This window comes from Mizuhopecten yessoensis, unplaced genomic scaffold (genome assembly GCF_002113885.1).
Source record: "Mizuhopecten yessoensis strain PY_sf001 unplaced genomic scaffold, ASM211388v2 scaffold4121, whole genome shotgun sequence".
NCBI classification, from domain to species: domain Eukaryota; kingdom Metazoa; phylum Mollusca; class Bivalvia; order Pectinida; family Pectinidae; genus Mizuhopecten; species Mizuhopecten yessoensis.
Window position 1 is genome coordinate 2,508,547 of NW_018405386.1, and position 18,864 is coordinate 2,527,410.

General features: G+C 36.2%; 1 protein-coding gene across 1 annotated transcript; it reads right to left on the minus strand.

Annotated features, from left to right (window-relative positions):
- Window positions 1-903: 903 nt before the first annotated feature.
- Window positions 904-18,801, minus strand: LOC110448618 (transducin beta-like protein 3). Its single transcript, XM_021494975.1, has 24 exons — window positions 18,713-18,801; window positions 16,729-16,780; window positions 16,139-16,234; window positions 15,753-15,800; window positions 15,369-15,446; window positions 15,096-15,244; window positions 13,985-14,155; window positions 13,448-13,523; window positions 13,213-13,309; window positions 12,668-12,849; window positions 12,003-12,203; window positions 10,675-10,781; window positions 10,031-10,232; window positions 9,816-9,905; window positions 9,538-9,606; window positions 8,530-8,600; window positions 8,036-8,192; window positions 7,392-7,450; window positions 6,715-6,818; window positions 6,225-6,296; window positions 5,573-5,731; window positions 4,248-4,347; window positions 3,583-3,886; window positions 904-1,194 (listed from the first exon to the last, which is right to left on the minus strand). The coding sequence occupies exons 1-24, from the start codon at window positions 18,730-18,732 to the stop codon at window positions 1,021-1,023; spliced, it is 2,838 nt and encodes a 945-aa protein (XP_021350650.1). The 5' UTR covers window positions 18,733-18,801; the 3' UTR covers window positions 904-1,020.
- Window positions 18,802-18,864: the final 63 nt, after the last annotated feature.

Sequence of the window (18,864 nt, forward strand, 5' to 3'; positions counted from 1 at the left end):
ATCAGTGAAAAATACAAAACTTGACCTGGACCCTTTGGACCCCGTGACCTGGACCTAAGGTCATTTGACTCTGTGTTAAGTTCTCAACAACATTGCTTAATAATGTCATAACAAAATGTTCATCAGGGAAAAGGTACAAAATTTAACCTTGACCTTTGACCCAGTGACCTTGACCTTTGGTCAATTGACTACTTTTTTAATTCTGAGCAACATTGCTTCAAAGTGTCATAGCGAAATGTTCACCAGTGAAAAGATACAAAATTTAACCTTGACCTTTGACCCAATGACCTTGACCTTTGGTAAGTCGACTCCTTGTTTAATTCTGATCAACTTTGCTTCATCATGTCATATCAAAATGGTCATCAGTGAAAAGATGCAAAATTTAACCTTGACCTTTGAATCTAATGACCTTGACTTTTTTTTTTACCTCAGTGTGTCTCTTTGTTTAATTTCGAACAACTTTGCTTCATAATGTCATAGCCATATGTTCACCAGTGAAAAGCTATAAAATTTGACCTTGACCCCTGACCTGATGACCTTGACATTAGGTCAGTTGACTCCTTGTTTAATTCTGAAATGTAAAATTTGACCTTGACCTTTGAACCTAATGACCTTGACCTTGACTTTTTACCTCAATGTGTATTTTTGTGAACTGAACATCTGGACTTAGTTTCATGAACATCGGTCAATAAATACCAAAGTTATCAGCCAGGAACAAAATTTGTGGACGGACAGACAGACAGACAGACAGATTATACGGGGCCCTAATAACATTTATACTAAAAAGACAACTTACAACAGAATTTCCCTGGGGTCTGTCCCAATTGACAAATTAATAAGTGCATTATTAGGTACGGACATATAAGAACTCAAGTTATCATGATAAAGAATGACACAAAAAGCTTGAAAATGTAACCTTCTGAACATTTTAATAATCATTCAATTTGTTGCATAAAATCAATTATAACAGTACAAGTATTGCAATTCTTGAATCACATAATAATTTACTTCCACAATTTGTTACCTCCGTTTCTTAGTTTTCACTTTTTCTAAAGTGCCTGATATTTTTCTTTTCCCCTTTCTTTCACTTTTCTTTTCACTCAATGTCATTTCTGATCTCTTTGTGATTTTTGCAGTCTTCTTTGGTTGTCTTTTACCTTTCCCAGCTGTCTCCAGGGGGCGTTTCTTTTCCTTCTGAAAACAAATTGAAATGGAAGATCCTTTAAATTATGATCATAGTCTTCAGTTATATTGCACAGAGTATCACTATGTATGCCGATGAATTTCTGATTATGATCTCGGATACCTGAAACACCCTGTTGTAGTAAAACCTGTCTTATCTGACACCCTGTTAGACCTGACATACTGGTCAGATTAAACAGGATGTCAGGATACACTGGTATTATGTGGTAGTTTTCATAAGATGTGTGATTACAAAACTTATATTGGATTATAGAAGTTATTTGAATATTAAGGGGTTGGATCTTGGTTGCCGTGATTTTGATTAACGTTTGACTGTATGCACTGTTAAGATAATGTAGATGAAAATAAACAAACCACAATACTAACAAATTACCAAGAAACATGTCATGTGTCTAACATCATAACAAGGTTTAAAGTAGCTCTGCTGACAATAAAAAAAGGAACAGGTAAATAGTTTACATGTCATGTGTCTAATATAATAACAAGGTCTAAAGAAGCTCTGCTGACAATAGAACAAGGAACAGGTAAACAGTTTACATGTCATGTGTCTAATATAATAACAAGGTCTAAAGAAGCTCTGCTGCCAATAGAACAAGGAACAGGTAAACAGTTTGCATGTCATGTGTCTAACATCATAACAAGGTTTAAAGTAGCTCTGCTGACAATAAAAAAAGGAACAGGTAAATAGTATACATGTCATGTGTCTAATATAATAACAAGGTCTGAAGAAGCTCTGCTGACAATAGAACAAGGAACAGGTAAACAGTTTGCATGTCATGTGTCTAACATCATAACAAGGTCTAAAGAAGTTCTGCTGACAATAGAACAAGGTACAGGTAAACAGTTTACATGTCATGTGGCTAACATCATAACAAGGTCTAAAGAAGTTCTGCTGACAATAGAACAAGAAACAGGTAAACAGTTTACATGTCATGTGTCTAACAACATACCAAGGTCTAAAGAAGCTCTGCTGACAATAGAAAAAGGAACAGGTAAACAGTTTACATGTGATGTGTCTAACAACATAACAAGGTGTAAAGAAGCTCTGCTGACAATAGAACAAGGAACTGGTAAATAGTTTACATGTCATGTGTCTTACATCATAACAAGGTCTAAAGAAGCTCTGCTGACAATAGAAAAAGGAACAGGTAAACAGTTTACATGTGATGTGTCTAACAACATAACAAGGTCTAAAGAAGCTCTGCTGACAATAGAACAAGGAACAGGTAAACAGTTTACATGCCATGTGTCTAACATCATAACAAGGTCTAAAGAGGCTCTGCTGACAATAGAACAAGGCACAGGTAAACAGTTTACATGTCATGTGTCTAACAACATAACAAGGTCTGAAGAAGCTCTGCTGACAATAGAACAAGGAACAGGTAAACAGTTTACAGGTCATGTGTCTTACGTCATAACAAGGTCTAAAGAAGCTCTGCTGACAATAGAACAAGGAACAGGTTAACAGTTTACAGTGAAACTGACACCTGATTTTTAGGACATTCTGTACATGTTATAGAAGACATTTTGAAGGCCCATTAAGCCTCAGATTTATACTGACATATCAGCATTCCATCTAGATGTCAGTAAAGTCAGGTTTACCGACACACCTAGATGTCAGTAAAGTCAGGTTTACCGACACACTGTCATATCAGATTAATCTATCTTGATTTGGCAAAGTCAGGATAGTTGACAGTTTCATATCAGGCCAGCTGATTCATTCCCCCTTGATGTTATTAAAGTCAGATCTCACTGTACATAGAAATGTGTGACCTAACTGTATATGTTTCCCGAATACTGTAGAGTACTCATTTTACAGACACAAATTTGAACAGATTAAATGCAATGATTAATTGGCATGCCTAGACTATATGCGAAACTACCAGTATTTACAAAAATTCCAATAAAAACCGAAATCATACACCATAATGTTTAAAGCACAAAAGTGCTTTATATTAAATTTAGAATACTGGTGAAATTCGTACATTTACAGTATTTAAGTTAATAGACAGATTACAATATGATAACCTACCAGTGTATCATATAGTACATATGACATTTACAAACTAATGGATAATATATCAGGAAATTTTAAATATGTTTTTCTTGGTTCTTTAAAGACAACTTTCTTTCCTATTAGTCGGGGATTGTTTAACTTTGAATCAAAATTTTCATCACAATTTTCAATTTACTCTTCAGTTCTTTTAATAGTACAATATAGATGAATTTTCAAGTTATTTCAATACATTGCAGCTGATGTATATATGGCATATGTCACACTTTTGACAATGTGAGTAGTGACAATACTTTACGGAGGTACTTTACCACTTGTTGTCATTCCATAACTATGATAAACACTGGTGAAGGGATCAAACATACCTTGCTCACTTTTACAGGTTCTTCTGTAAGTTTCTTTTTTAATTGTGGAGTTTTTCGTTTCACTGTTGTGAAATCTTCATTGTCATCACTACCACTGGAATTGTCATTGTTATTTTCATCATCTTTATCATCACTATCACCATCATCACTATCATCCTCACTGTCTACATCATCCATGTAACTATCGTCATTGTCTACACCAGAATCACTGTTGTCCATATCAGAAGAACTGTTTTCTTTCATGGCTCCAGATAATGGCAGGGTGCTTGCTCTAATCTCTTCAAACTCCATAGAGCTGGATTTGCTGAAAACAGAAAGAAAAGTGGTAATATTGTCACATACTTTCTCTTTACTGTAGAATAGTCTGTTGATGACAGATACCCTGCCAGACCTGCAGTGATGAGATTCCATGTCGATATGAACCTTCTGTTATGAAAGATATTCTGTCAACATTAACATCATCAACTGTATTTATGATATAGACTGTTTACATTTCCCCAAATTTAAGAGATACCATGTTTACGTTAACCTGTATTTGAGACGTTTACGTTAACCTGTATTTGAGACGTTTATGTTAACCTGTAGTCATGAGACACCTTGCCTTTATGAACCAGTATTTAAGAGCTACCCTGACTACTTGAATCAGTAGCTACAGGGCCCCTTACCTTGGTTTTTCTTCATCAGCAACGGTCCTCATACACTGCCAGGTATACTCCAGGAAGCGGGACTGTTGTAACAGACGATTCATCCTCTGGAAGTGCCGCTCTAAAATGATCAAAATACTTGAAATTATATAACTGCCATAATTTTGATCATGATCATAACAATCAGAGAGAAAACTATCAATATCATTCAGAGAATTTGAAAATGCACTCTTTCAATTAACACTAAAATTCTAAATCAGGAGTACTTTAATTAGCAAATCTTTGATTGGATCAGTTAACAACCCCATAGTGTCTATGGAGTTACCTGTGTTAATAATCAGATAAACCCTTTATAACCCTATGGAGTTACCCGTGTTTATAATCAGATAAACCCTTTATAACCCTATGGAGTTACCTGTGTTTATAATCAGATAAACCCTTTATAACCCTATGGAGTTACCTGTGTTTATAATCAGATAAACCCTTTATAACCCTATGGAGTTACCTGTGTTTATAATCAGATAAACCCTTTATAACCCTATGGAGTTACCTGTGTTTATAATCAGATAAACCCTTTATAACCCTATGGAGTTACCTGTGTTTATAATCAGATAAACCCTTTATAACCCTATGGAGTTACCTGTGTTTATAATCAGATAAACCCTTTATAACCCTATGGAGTTACCTGTGTTTATAATCAGATAAACCCTTTATAACCCTATGGAGTTACCTGTGTTTATAATCAGATAAACCCTTTATAACCCTATGGAGTTACCTGTGTTTATAATCAGATAAACCCTTCATAACCCTATGGAGTTACCTGAGTTTATAATCAGATAAACCCTTTATAACCCTATGGAGTTACCTGTGTTTATAATCAGATAAACCCTTTATAACCCTATGGAGTTACCTGTGTTTATAATCAGATAAACCCTTTATAACCCTATGGAGTTACCTGTGTTTATAATCAGATAAACCCTTTATAACCCTATGGAGTTACCTGTGTTTATAATCAGATAAACCCTTTATAACCCTATGGAGTTACCTGTGTTTATAATCAGATAAACCCTTTATAACCCTATGGAGTTACCTGTGTTTATAATCAGATAAACCCTTTATAACCCTATGGAGTTACCTGTGTTTATAATCAGATAAACCCTTTATAACCCTATGGAGTTACCTGTGTTTATAATCAGATAAAAGAAGGAGAGAATTAATCAACAATAAGATTCAAGATAACATTATCATTATGATATTACCCCAGATCTAAAACATCATACATGTATATATAAAGCACCTTGATGCACAGGACAATGTGAAGTACCATCAACAGATGCTAAGGTTACCTGTGTAGGGGAGAAGACCCTCCAGTGTTGATGTGATGTTGGGGAACTCGGCAAGCTCCTCCTGAGGGTAGAGCTCCAACACAGAGGATACCACCAGCTGGGCCTCATGGCAGTGGCGACTGTTGGTATTCCACTGGGAAGCAAACCTCAACACTGTATCTGTAAAATCAACACGGTGTAAATCACCCTCTTATGAGGAGCCTCAGTACTTCATCCGAAAGTTGATGTTAGATGACAAAGTAATCTATATATCCTAATGATGGGAAGCCACAGCACTTTTATCTGTTCTTCCAGCATGGCAAAAGTCCTCTAAACATCCCCTCTGAACATACATGTTCATGTAAGTAATGAATAAGGTATAGCTAATCTAATCCAAGAGGAAATCCCACTGTGAATATCATAAAAACATTTAAGCATTGACCTGCTTTCAGAGGGTGACTGTAGGTGATAGCAATACCAACAGCTTTACAAGACAGTTGATCCATGAGCTTTAGGGTCACCTGAGTTAAACTACAAATGATACAAATAATATTGAGTTAAACAAGGTTATGTATGATCAGTACATATCATCTCCAGTTCGNGTCATGTACAAAATAGAACCTGTTTAGTCCAGTTTCAGTGAGTAAGAACAAGGCTATGAATGTTTCTGTACCTATCTGGTCCATCCTCAGCTTTTCAAGAGTTGCCTTTAGATCTTCTTCTCCTTTGTTTTCCGAGAGAATTTCTACAACACAATGATACATGTACAAGAAGGTCCTTAGAGTATGGATGTAGTGGTATGTACCTGTATGATGGTTAATATCCACAAATGTACATAATCATGGTCACAATTATCAGTCAATTTCTGACCTGTATCACTGATAAATATTGTAAAAGTCCATGACAGATTTCATTGCTATCATGTGTATTTTATTGTCATCCAAATAAAATAAAAATCAATTGAAATTAAAACACTGTATGCATTGTGTGTATATACATGGCAATGGTGATCTGTTAACCTTTTAGAATGTTTAAAACCACTGGATTTCTGGTTACAAGACATTAAAATATTAACAAGAAACAGCATGCTATTGCTGTTCTCTTGGAGAATACAGGAGTCAGAGAAACAAGGGCATTAGGAACAAGAATCAGGTTTTACATACCTTTCATTATTTTTAGGACTCGGAAGGGCTGTTCCAGTCTGATAGCTAGCACAATGGCTTTAAGGAACTTTTTCTGTTGGATCAGGTTGGAAAGAGTTTGCTCCCTGGAAAAGGAAATTGAAACAAATCATAAAACAAACCAAACTATTTCATTAATAAGTCCTAGACAGACTTAGCTGTATTGCAAGCTACATGTATAACAATTCGGCATCTGCATCCTGTATGCTGGAGGGTTATACAAGTGTTGACTTGTGTGCTTCCCTATATATACATGCCATATCAAATGGGAAATATCGTACGGGCTAGGTACCTATCCCGTACCTATCCCGCCAGTCACACGACGGCCGCACAAACATCTTCCAGCTTTCGTCAGATTGCCATGCGTTATCCTTGCAATAGTCTTACAGGCTCCCTACAGTATCCTTTAGATGTCCATGTGATTTAATCTGGCAAATTGTTTGAGGGGGCCGTGTGGTGCCCGTATCTAATGTGACCATACTCACAGCAAATTCCAGACACCGGTAAAAAGTCCCCGGTGTCAGGGACGCCGGTCGATTCCTACTTACCAGCCGGCGCAAATGTGACTGCAACATTAGATATGAAAATTGCCATATGATAACCTTTAACTACTACCCTCGGTAAACTTCCTCAACACCTTCTGTACACTAAATACCTACTGTAGTATGAACTCCTCCTGCTTTGCACGCTCCCCGTCCTTCTCTTCCTGTGTGACATCCTGTGGAGAAATATCATCAGTCAAATACAACAATCTGCATTATACAAGGCAATCCCTTATTTTCAAGTCACTTTCTCACTAGCTTACACTGTTACTATCACAAGATCAAACTTAACTTTAGTTCTTATGGAATTTACCTTCATTACATTGTAATAACAAAATGCTGTCTATATATATCTTTCGACTAACCACTTCTTTCCCATTGTTGACCTCTACTTTAATGACTCCTGCCTTTTCCTTGTTTAGCTAATTTCTGATCTCTACTTTCCTACTGCTGTCACCTCTTCTTTCCCATTATTGACCACTACAGTATTTTTCCCATTGTTGACCTCTACTTTACACTTGTTGACCTCTACTTTCCCATTGCTAACTTCTCCTTTCCTATTGTTAACCTCTAATTATCCATTGCTGACCTCTACTTTACACTTGTTGACCTCTTCTTTCCCATTGCTGATCTCTACTTTCCCATTATTGACCTCTCCTTTCCTATTATTGACCTCTCCTTTCCTATTGTTGACCTCTATTTTCCCATTGCTGATCTCTACTTTATACTTGTTGACCTCTTCTTTCCCATTGCTGACCTACCTTCCACACGATGACTGTAGAGTCCGCCCCTCCTGTGATGACTTCGTTTTCCTGTCTGTTACTACACAGCGCCCAGATCTTGTCCTCGTGTTCGTCAAACGTCTTCACACACTCGTTACTTTTGATTGTCCAGAGTTTTAGGAGGCCATCAGATCCACTGTTAACAGAGACATCAACAGTATAGTCTCATCACAAAATTCAAAAAAAGAAACACACTTATAACTCCAAAGCAATCAAAGATAAGTACATTCTTAATTTCAAATACCTTCATTATGAAGATTTATTAATTTTGGGACAACAACCAACAGTATTCAACATCTGTTTTATTGCAAATTAAATACCATACATTAAAGAAATCATTCAAAAGCAAGCAATCTGTAAAAATATTTAAAGTATGATATTTCTATTTGAAAAGCTAAGTATTTTTATTCTTTCTGCCAAAGGGACATATAAGCACATCAATCTTGATTAAACACTATTTCTCAAGCACTTACCAAGACATTAACTGCATCCCTCTGTTCAGAAATATCACTCTCAAGACGGAACTGTCATGTCCTTCAAATGTCTGCAATGTCAAACAACATCATATTGGTTTTAAAGATATAATTATGATAAGACAAGAATTCCACGGAAGTGGATGTGTTGCCTACGCAGGAAGCTGGGATATTGTGCTTAGCACTGCAGGAAGTTTGAGTTTGATCAGCCCAAGGAAACTCAAGTTATCGCACGAAAACAGATTTTCTATTTATAGTAACGGTGACCTTGACCTTTGACCTTCGGACCTGAAAAGCAATCGGAAGCAAGCAATTTTGGTAAGGAAGCACTGCATGAAGTTTGAGTTTGATCGGCCCAAGGAAGCTCATGTTATCACACGAAAACAGATTTTCTATTTATAGTTACGGTGACCTTGACCTTTGGCCTTCGGACCTGAAAAGCAATCCCAATCAAGCACTTTTGGTAAGGAAGCACTGCAGGAAGTTTGAGTTTGCTCAGCCCAAGGAAACTCAAGTTATCGCACGAAGACAGATTTTCTATTTATAGTAACAGTGACCTTGACCTTTGACCTTCAGACCTGAAAAGCAATCCCAAGCAAGCACTGCATTAAGTTTGAGTTTGATCGGCTCAAGGAAATCAAGTTATCACACAAAAACCTCTGTGCGGACGCCGACGACGCCGACATAGCAATACCTATGTGTCACCAGCTTTTCGCAGGCGACACAAAAATGACTTTGAAAGCCTTAGATACATTTTTGTATAATGATACCTACTCCGATATGTTTCCAGAAATCATTGTATTTCTATATTTAAAATACAAAATGTATCAGAAACACATAATGATCAGTCAATAATCGTTAACTGCTGTATCAACAGCATCCATTACCTGTTAAATCTACTTCCAACTAGTTGTCTTTAGAACATGTGAACTCACTTTCACAAATGATAAGTCTACAGCCTGGTTTACGTACATTTTTAAAAACATTTTAAAGAAAATATGGACTTACCTTCACGCATAAGAAGTCAGACAAGGACCAGATCTTGATAGTGCCATCAGCTGATGATGTAGCCAAGCACTGCAACAATGGAACAGAATATTTATATTTGATAAAACATTGAATGCATGAAAATAAATAAGCATTTTCTAAATGCTTTTCATAAAAATGACTTCAAGAATGAAATGAAATCTACAAATTGATTACCATAATATTAATGAAATACACTTTTATTTTATTTTACACAATTGTCCATAACAATCTAGATGTGATTAGAAGTTATCCCTTACCTGATCGACAGGTGAGAACTGTAGACACCAAATCCCTCGTTTGTGTCCCCTCATAACACCTAGGAGAGACAGATCACTTGTGTTCCAAACCTGGGAATATAAGATACAGATTAAGTCACAAAACTCAAAACTACTAGTAAAAGATAATGCAGTTAGATGTTTTACTTTCTCAGCATCAAGTAATATCTTGACAACTAGAACAAATAAATTCATACCTTGATAGTTTTATCCTGAGAGCCGGACGCTATGAATTTGTCGTTGGGTGTCATGGCGACAGAGTTGATGTCCTTATCATGTGCTTTCTCTGTTATCCTGGAGTGTAGACTGACCACTGTAGCAGTGTCCAGTTTGTCCGGAATGTCCCACACCTTCAACGTGCTGTCCTGTCCACCACTCACAATCGTTCTGGCATTTAACCTTAAATGGTAAACAATACATGTACAACATTAACATTCTGTCCTAAGAGTTGATATACATTGCTGCATTCAATTGTGCAACCCTGTTTAGTTGAAATCACCATATTACTATATGTCATGTGAACCCTTGCTTTAACAACGATTTTGACAGTATAGATATCATACAACATTGAAGGGTGGGAGGCTATCATAATAGGAAAATATAACCATTTTAAAGGGCAATATGACAACTTCAAGCATATCATGAGACATTTTGTGACAAAATATGTAACACTTATTTCTACGAATTTTTATGGTAAACCTCCAGTTCAAATAGGAAGATAGTTTGAATACTTGCCTGATTCATAGAAACTGATGTTAACAGTACCTAGTTTTTATATGAGACATAGGCAGATAGGAAAAGAGGATTTTTTTACAATGAGGTATAAAATGTAACAAGTTACCATGAGAAAGCCATTGTGTTGACAGCGTGAGTATGACCTTGACCTACAGCGACACATTTCACTTGACCCGTGTCTGTATCCAGCTTCCACAGTCGTATACTGTTGTCCTATAACCAAAGAACAAACACTTACATTCAGAACATCAAAAGAAGAGAGAATTTACATCAGTAATAATTTGTAGGTATTTTTTTGTGTTGGCTCTGCATTCTCGCAACAGTTTAAGTCATATGAAGACAGATAATGGATTTTTTTGGATGAAATGTCATAACCTTGACATACCCCTTGCCCCCCTCCTCTCTTTTCATTCTTATAAAAGCCCTTATGAAACAGCAGTTTTTCACACTTCCAGCTTTACCTGACAACTTAATTCTTACAGTAACAAGAGGCCCAAGGGCCTTAGCGGTCACCTGAGTTATATCATAGGTACTGGTAGCTTTATTTTATTGTTTAGATGTGAGGTGGAAATCAGCATGTAAACTAAGTGAAATACAATACTTGTCATGTCATCAAAGGATAAGAATTTTAAAATATTTGTAAATGTTTCCTTTGGGGCCCCGCTCTAACCCCTGGGGATGGGGCAGGAATTCCAAGTTTACAATTTGATACCGTCATCCACCAAAGATGATTCTGACCAAGTAAAAATAATTTCCAACATAAAGTTGTCAAAATATACCCAAAAATGTTGTTTCCCTATATAAACTATAGTAAACTTTACCCCCTCCCCAAGGGAGAACGGATAGCTCGGGGGTCCTGAAATTTACAATTTAAATAAAGCCCCTGATGATCTTTCCATCCATGCAGAGAAAATGACTGTAATACCTCTGAGTCTGGAAAAGAAGATTTTTGAAATATTGGTGAATTTACCCTTTTGGGCCCCGCCCTGGCCCCTAGGGTTGGGGTAGGAATCCCAATTTTACAATTTGATAGCCTCATCTACCAAGGATGATTCTGACCAAGTTTGAAAAAATTCCATCCACTGGTTCTTGAGAAGAAGTTGATAATGTAAATGTTTGGAATAGGTCACTTCAGCAAAGCTCAGGTGACCTAATAATACATAGGTAAGTGCATAAATACCCTTTACCAGGAAATTGTCACTGCAGTTTAATGTTCGCCTTTTTTGCACTCCATAATGAGGGCAACCACTAATACAGGGAACATTTGTAAACAACATAATAGATGTAGTAATCAAGTGTTAAAGCGATGTTGATATTGGGCGATAATGGATTTTACCGTGGTGAAAATTGGGCTAGGCGAAAATGTCCCAGTTTACAGTGGTACTGAATAGCAGAAAAGCAGTACAATAAAATGCATTCTCATAGTGTGCTGACCTTAGAGGACGAAGCAATGAGGCGTTCCTTGTGGTGGACACACACACTGAGCACAATGTCGGAGTGGCCCTGGAGAATTTGACAGTTCCATGTTTCCATTTCAAACACCTTGAGGTGCTGGCTGTTTGTGGCCATCACCAGATGGCTGTCATCCTCCCCCATCAACTGTAGGTCCAGAACCTCGTCTGTGTAACCACAAAACTGGATAGAAAACGAAATTATCATGTAATGGATGTACTGGAGAGCTATGGCCTGCCAATTAGATGTAGACGACAGTTGAGTTAGGAATCCAAACAAAGAAAATCCCCATTGAAATAATTCAATTGATATCATAATAATAATTTACAATGTATCATATTCTGATGATGTAATCTAGAGTATGCAGTATCATTTTTTTGTGAGCAAAAAAGAATCTTCAGGAGAAAAGGATCTAATAATATTTTCCATGAATCATCACTGTCCTGGCTTCAGATTCATGAAACAGCCTTCCTTTAAAATTTCAAATGTCAATGAGAGAATGAAAACAGGTCTATAAATGGTGAACCGTCCATGTCTATAATATTGTTAAAATATCATACACTTATAAATGCAAACATTTCTGTACTGAGATTAATATAACAGACATATATTGCAGTATATATTGATAACCCTTGACTGAGTGATACCTGTTTTTGCAGCTTTAGTGTGTCAATGTCCAGCAGAGAAATATTGTGGTCAAAGGTCACTACGGCCACCTGCTGTCTGGCTGGACAGTATGATGCCTGTATAATACTCTGCTCCTGGGATGCATTTAAGTTCCTTATCATCGTCAACTTTGTCTTTTCTACATTCCATAACTTGAGAATACCTTCAGAAAAATTGAAAATAAAACATGTTGGTTTAAAACTTGAATTAGATAAAAAAGAAAAAAAAAGTTTTATATTTATTTATTTATTGATAAATAAAAAGTTTTTACGTTTTCCCATTTCGAGAAAGCAAAATGCTGTGGCTGACTGGTATGTGTGAATCTGAATCTAGTTGACCCTTTCACCCCTATGTAACTTAGTAGACTCTACCATGCTTTGATCTGTATGAATCCATTATGGTCTGTAGTGGTGAAAGAGTTAACATGTTCACTTTAGTAAATTAGCCATATTTAAATTTACTAATACTATAACAACATAATTCAGGAATGTAACATCAGGAGAAGTTACACACTACACCGATGTACCTTTACTGCCTGCAGTAATGATGTGTGGTGTATCGTCATCGATGTTAAGTTCTGGGTAAGACTTGCCAGCAGGCAGCAGAACAATTGACTCCAAACTCTGAAAATGACACAAAAATAAGGATGAAATTGCAACACTTCTTACCAGAAATCAAAATTCAAGTAAGTCATAAGTTCATTTAAAGAAATAATCACTGAAAGAATGAAAATTATCTGAGCGAAGTAACAGGGAGCTTACCTCTAACACAGGGAACGTCTTGACAACCTTCAGCTCATCAACGTCCCATACTGCCACAGTGCTATCTCTTCCAGCACTGAAAAGGAAAATCATATTTGTAATCAATTTTTGCAAGTTTTGCATACTACAATGTACCTATATTACTGTAATTAACCTCTGCCATCCAAGTTATAAGACATTGACACATTTCAAATCTAAAATCCATTTTTTTCTGTGTCAACTCTTCAGAGATGATAATATATTTTCAAATCATCAAAAGTCATTGAAAACAAGGTTGACATTCAGACTCCTGGAAAGAAAATCTCTAGTCAAGCAGCTTCAAAAATATCTTAATCTAATTCTAAACATTTCAAAATTCTTAATTTAGTTTTGAATACTTCTGAAACCTTTATGTGCTTCCCCCTCCCCAAACCCGATCAAAGTTGATTAAGACAAGTGTGCTTGTACTTAAAGCCATACATTCAATGACTACCTGTACAGAAACAGACAGGTAAAAACAGAGATACACAGGCAGGTGAACAAACTAACAGGATTTACCTGTACAAGGTAGACCCATCCTGAGAGAAACACAGACACGTGACCACACTGACGTGGGCTTCTACAGCAGCGATGCATTGACTACTCCTCAGGTCCCATACACGCACTTTGTAATCATCTGCGGCCGAGAAAAGCTGGAGTTTGTCAGCATCGGGATGAAACTCAACAACACTGCAAGTGAAAATTGGTAGATTTTTGACACGCAAATTCGTGAAGCGTTCCATATTCAAAAAAAGAATTTGATAGATTTGACAGACAATGTTCAATCAGTATTATACTGAAATGGGGATACATAGACAAGTAGAATTTATGTAATGGTTTGTTTCTTTCCAAACTACCACTTGGTGACCCAAACATTGTTTTACCTATCAGACTAGTGGCTACCCCATCATCACCCTTGATTACTTTCTCTACTACCCCTTTGTAGCCCTGATGTTGTATAACATACATGAATGCTCTTTGTTTGCCATGAGAATGTGAATTGTACCCAACAACCTCTTGGTGGCCCCTGAGTTTTAGAACATCTGACTACCCTTAGCGGCCCTGAGATTATAAAACACATCTGACTTAATACCTTGGTACACTTGGTTGCCCCCTGAAATCACATATGAGATCTGACTTCACATGTGGCCGCTTAGATTGTACAATGTATTATACTCCTGACTAACCCTTGACCTGAGATTTCTCTGATTTCCCCGATGAGGCTGCTTAGATTGTATTAAATTCCTCACTAACTCTTGGTAGGCCCTGAGATCATAACTCATTGTGATTCCAGATACTGTATAGTATACCTGACAATCCTCTTGTGGCCTCTGACATTGTATATTATACCTGACTACCCTTTGGTGGCCCCTTATGTTATATATTATACCTGAATACCCTTTGGTGGCCCCTTATGTTATATATTAAACCTGAATATCCTTTGGTGGCCCCTAATGTTTTATATTATACCTTAATACACTCTGGTGGCCCCTAATGTTATATATTATACCTTAATACACTCTGGTGGCCCCTTATGTTATATATTGTACCTGACTACCCTTTGGTGGCCCCTAATGTTGTATATTATACCTGAATACCCTTTGGTGGCCCCTAATATTGTATAACATACCTTACTACCCCTTGGTGACCCTTGAGGTTGTGTGTACAGTACTGTTTTTCTATATCCCACATTTTTATTGTGGAATCGGCACTACCTGATGCCAGCAAAGTGGATGACTTGTCGAATGCCATTACCGACACAGGAGATGCGTGGATAGCCTGGAAAATATATACATAAAATAATTTGTTTGCTGGTTCATAAACTTCATGTATACAAATTCAACATATTACTGTACATAAGAAAGTAACCCCAAATGAGGTGAGAGTAGAAGTGCTTACATACCTTCCATGTTCTAACAAGATTGCTTTCTTTCCAATTCCATTGTCTAAATAAAAGATTCTGTGTAGCAAGCACCACATTCTGCAAAACAAAGGAATACATATACGAATGTAAACTGAATTATAACGGAGTGTCGATAAGGTATATGTGTAAACTGTAAGACAAATGTGACCAAGTACATCAGGAATGATCAATTCCAGTAGGTCATCTCTAAAAGATTTTATATCAGGGCTTGTGATTTTTTTCAATATAGAGTGATTTTCAGATTTACACATATGCAGTGACATACACATATGCACTGACACTAACTACACTAACGTCTGCTGAAGTTAAAGTCAATGGGTCCGGTAGACATATAATTGGAAAATAGAGCTTTAGGAAACATACCTTGTCATCCGGTGTCACACAAAATCCACAGATATCTTCATCCTCTTTCTAAAAAGATATAAAAAAAATATCCTGTTTCTAAAACAAGTATGAAGAAAAGCAACATTCTATTTAAAAGTTCATCAACATTTTTCGGGGAATTTATAGTAGACATTAGTTTAAAAGCATGACATTTAATTAATTGGTTTTCTGGCTTACTGGTGTGTTAACTTTGGTCAAAGTATATCCATTTCTTTGATGCTAATTATCTATAATAAATACTAAATTTACTAAATGTTAATATTTTGGGGCAAAGTTTCCTTGATAGTATACATATCATGATAACTTATGTTTTACTACAGTAATTGCTGACAAATGGCATTATGAATTAATGAAATAATCTTTACCTCTCCAACTGAAAATTTTGTCAGTCCTGAAGCAATCTCAATCACTTGTACTTTGTTTCCACAGCCACAGAACATATATTCTCCATCACCAGATATCTAAATAATGAAAGGTTCAATAGGTAATCGATGCTAAAATACTTTAGTAAAAGTGTCTTATTTAATAATCGGTAGATGAAAAGCTGCATAATGAAACATGAATATGTTGTTGTTACGACTGTAACGTCAGTTTAAAATCAAAGCAGATTATAATATAATATAAAAAACAATTTTAGATCAGTTTAATTAATTAGACCAGTGAAAAGGATATGTTTACATTTATAGAGCTTGCAACTTTGATCACAGGCATTTTGATGCAAAATATATGCTTTATATCTCTTAGAAGTCCTACATATGTAAGTGTCTGTTTTCAATCTCAATTGAACAAAGTGTAGTGTTATAACACTGTAATTTTTTTTAACCATTTACTATATTGTTATAAGATATGATTGTAGATATATATTGATGCACCCAATGCCTGCATCCATTACATCTCCTATTAAATCCCATTAACTGTGTTCAGATTATGTTCGGTATTTCTATCAATAGTATACCTGTATTTTCCCTCCGGTGTAAAATGCTTCATATTTTCGCAGCACATCAAAGCTGAAATCATAATATAAAATCAAGTTCAAACTACAGTTCATTAAAGGAATTTATTTGCAACTTTCTGAGGCAAGTTATAGGTTGGTTACATATATAGCATAGCTATATGCTTTTAATTTTTGCTCATTATCAGAGGACTTGTTAGGTAGGGGATGCCCAATCACCTGTCCTGTGATTATATGTGCTGAGGTGCTCTGATATGCTCTGCCTTGTTTATATTTTTGTGTTATATATGTGCTTCATTCTAGCTTTAACTTATTTAACTCATTGATATATATATATTCTCTCTTCTATGGCCAGAGGACCTGGTAGGTATAGATAGGGGATTCCCAATCACATCTCCTTTGAGCTAATTTGTTTTACTGAATTTTACATAAAAGAAATCAGGATCTTGATAGACTCAATTGTATTTCACATATATTTAAATTTTTGATCATTATTAAGAAATTGTAACTAAACATATTTTACTCAGTCACATTCAAATATCTTAATCAAATATAATCTCATAATGTTATGTTTGTAATGAATATAGTTTAAAATGGTCTTATCTTTGTGTGTGATGTTTTAGAGCTTATGTTTCACGCTACATGTGTATATACGACAAAAAATTAAGTTTGTTGTATCTTGTATAGTGCAATGGATAGTGTGTTGGACTATTCAAGTGACTGTTGACGAATGGTGATGGTGTTGTAAATTTGTGAAGGACATTAACCTGATTGGCAGTATTAAAACAACTGGTGTAACTGATTTCATTATCTAATACAGAGAGGAACTTATAAAAGAATCCATTGGCTGCAAGTACTCAAAAATGAAAAATATCCCGATACGACATTTGTGCTTTGACATGTCCTGAAACGACCCGAAAAAAGTCTCAAAACGACTTTCGTCATGTTTCCGAATGGACCTGACACCGTAAAGTTATATCGTATAATGTTGGGTTGTTTCAGCCTCAATCCTGTTTGCCGAAGGTCGCTTTTATGATGAACCCCTGTGAGCCAACATTTACTATAAAACTATCACCACCTAGGGTACATTCGCGTATCCGGTGGAAACGGTTGAACCTGTAACGAAAACAACAGGCACAGATCTGGACCGAGGCTGACCTCAAGAAAATTAGGTACGTGTAGATTGAGGGGTCCAGACGTACCTGACCGAAACTAAAATGCTGACTATTGCCAATTTACGTTATTTCTTTCTTAAACAATGCCAAGTCACATGTTCAGGTCGGGGAAAACCACTAACTTGCGTATAATACGCAAACTCGCCTATTATACACCAATAGGGGTATCTATGGATAGCCAAAATCACATTGTTTGTCAAAGTCGCATTTATTCAGTCGTGAAACATAATACAAATGCAAAAATAAACTTTATTTGCAAGTGGGAAAGTACATAAAACAGATGCAATACTTCAGGTAAAGTTACATCAAGTTTCTAAGTAACCAACGCTTTCAGTAAACATCTTTTAGCAAAATATTATTTACCTTGTCGTAAATTAACGCGATTTTTATTAATATCTTGCAAAGGTTACTGTTAAAGCGATTTGGGTCATTTTTAGTAACAAATCCAAACTCCGACTGGCGTATAATAGGCGAGTTTGCGTATATACGCAAGTTGGTGGTTTTCCCCAACCTGATGTAGTTTTTATGATACGTTATGTAATTTAGAGGACGGATGAAAGAAGGGCATATTAATCTTGATACATTATTTTTTATTCTCCGAAACTGCATTTTTAGCTCTGCTAAATAGAACGGTCCAAGCGCGTTCATTTATCGTGGAAAATTTCTTCGCCACATACGTACCGTTTCAACCGAGATACGCGAATGTAGCCCCGAAGCTCGATAGCAGTTATATGACTTGAAACACTATATATGACGGTTCCATTTATAAAAGATTGGAAGAAAATATTGGTTTGTTATTTAATCTAACTTACTTTGTTTTTAGATTTGCCATTGCAGCAGGAAACTTTATGAGTGTGTGTTCATTCTCTCTGCAGTATTTTCAATCAACACGTGCCGGAAGTAAATGTTGCTTAGGGGAGATAACTGTGGACTCAACAACCTAACTCGGAACTCTTCACCCGAA

What these genes read in the sequence shown, in the direction of transcription:
- LOC110448618 (XM_021494975.1), bottom strand. Translation starts at nt 18,732, where the DNA reads ATGGCAAATCTAAAAACAAA. An exon ending in AGACGTTCCCTGTGTTAGAG is followed by an intron (nt 13,310 to 13,447) that starts GTAAGCTCCCTG and finishes TGTCATTTTCAG; the next exon opens with AGTTTGGAGTCAATTGTTCT. An exon ending in GCTGATGAAGAAAAACCAAG is followed by an intron (nt 3,887 to 4,247) that starts GTAAGGGGCCCT and finishes TTCTGTTTTCAG; the next exon opens with CAAATCCAGCTCTATGGAGT.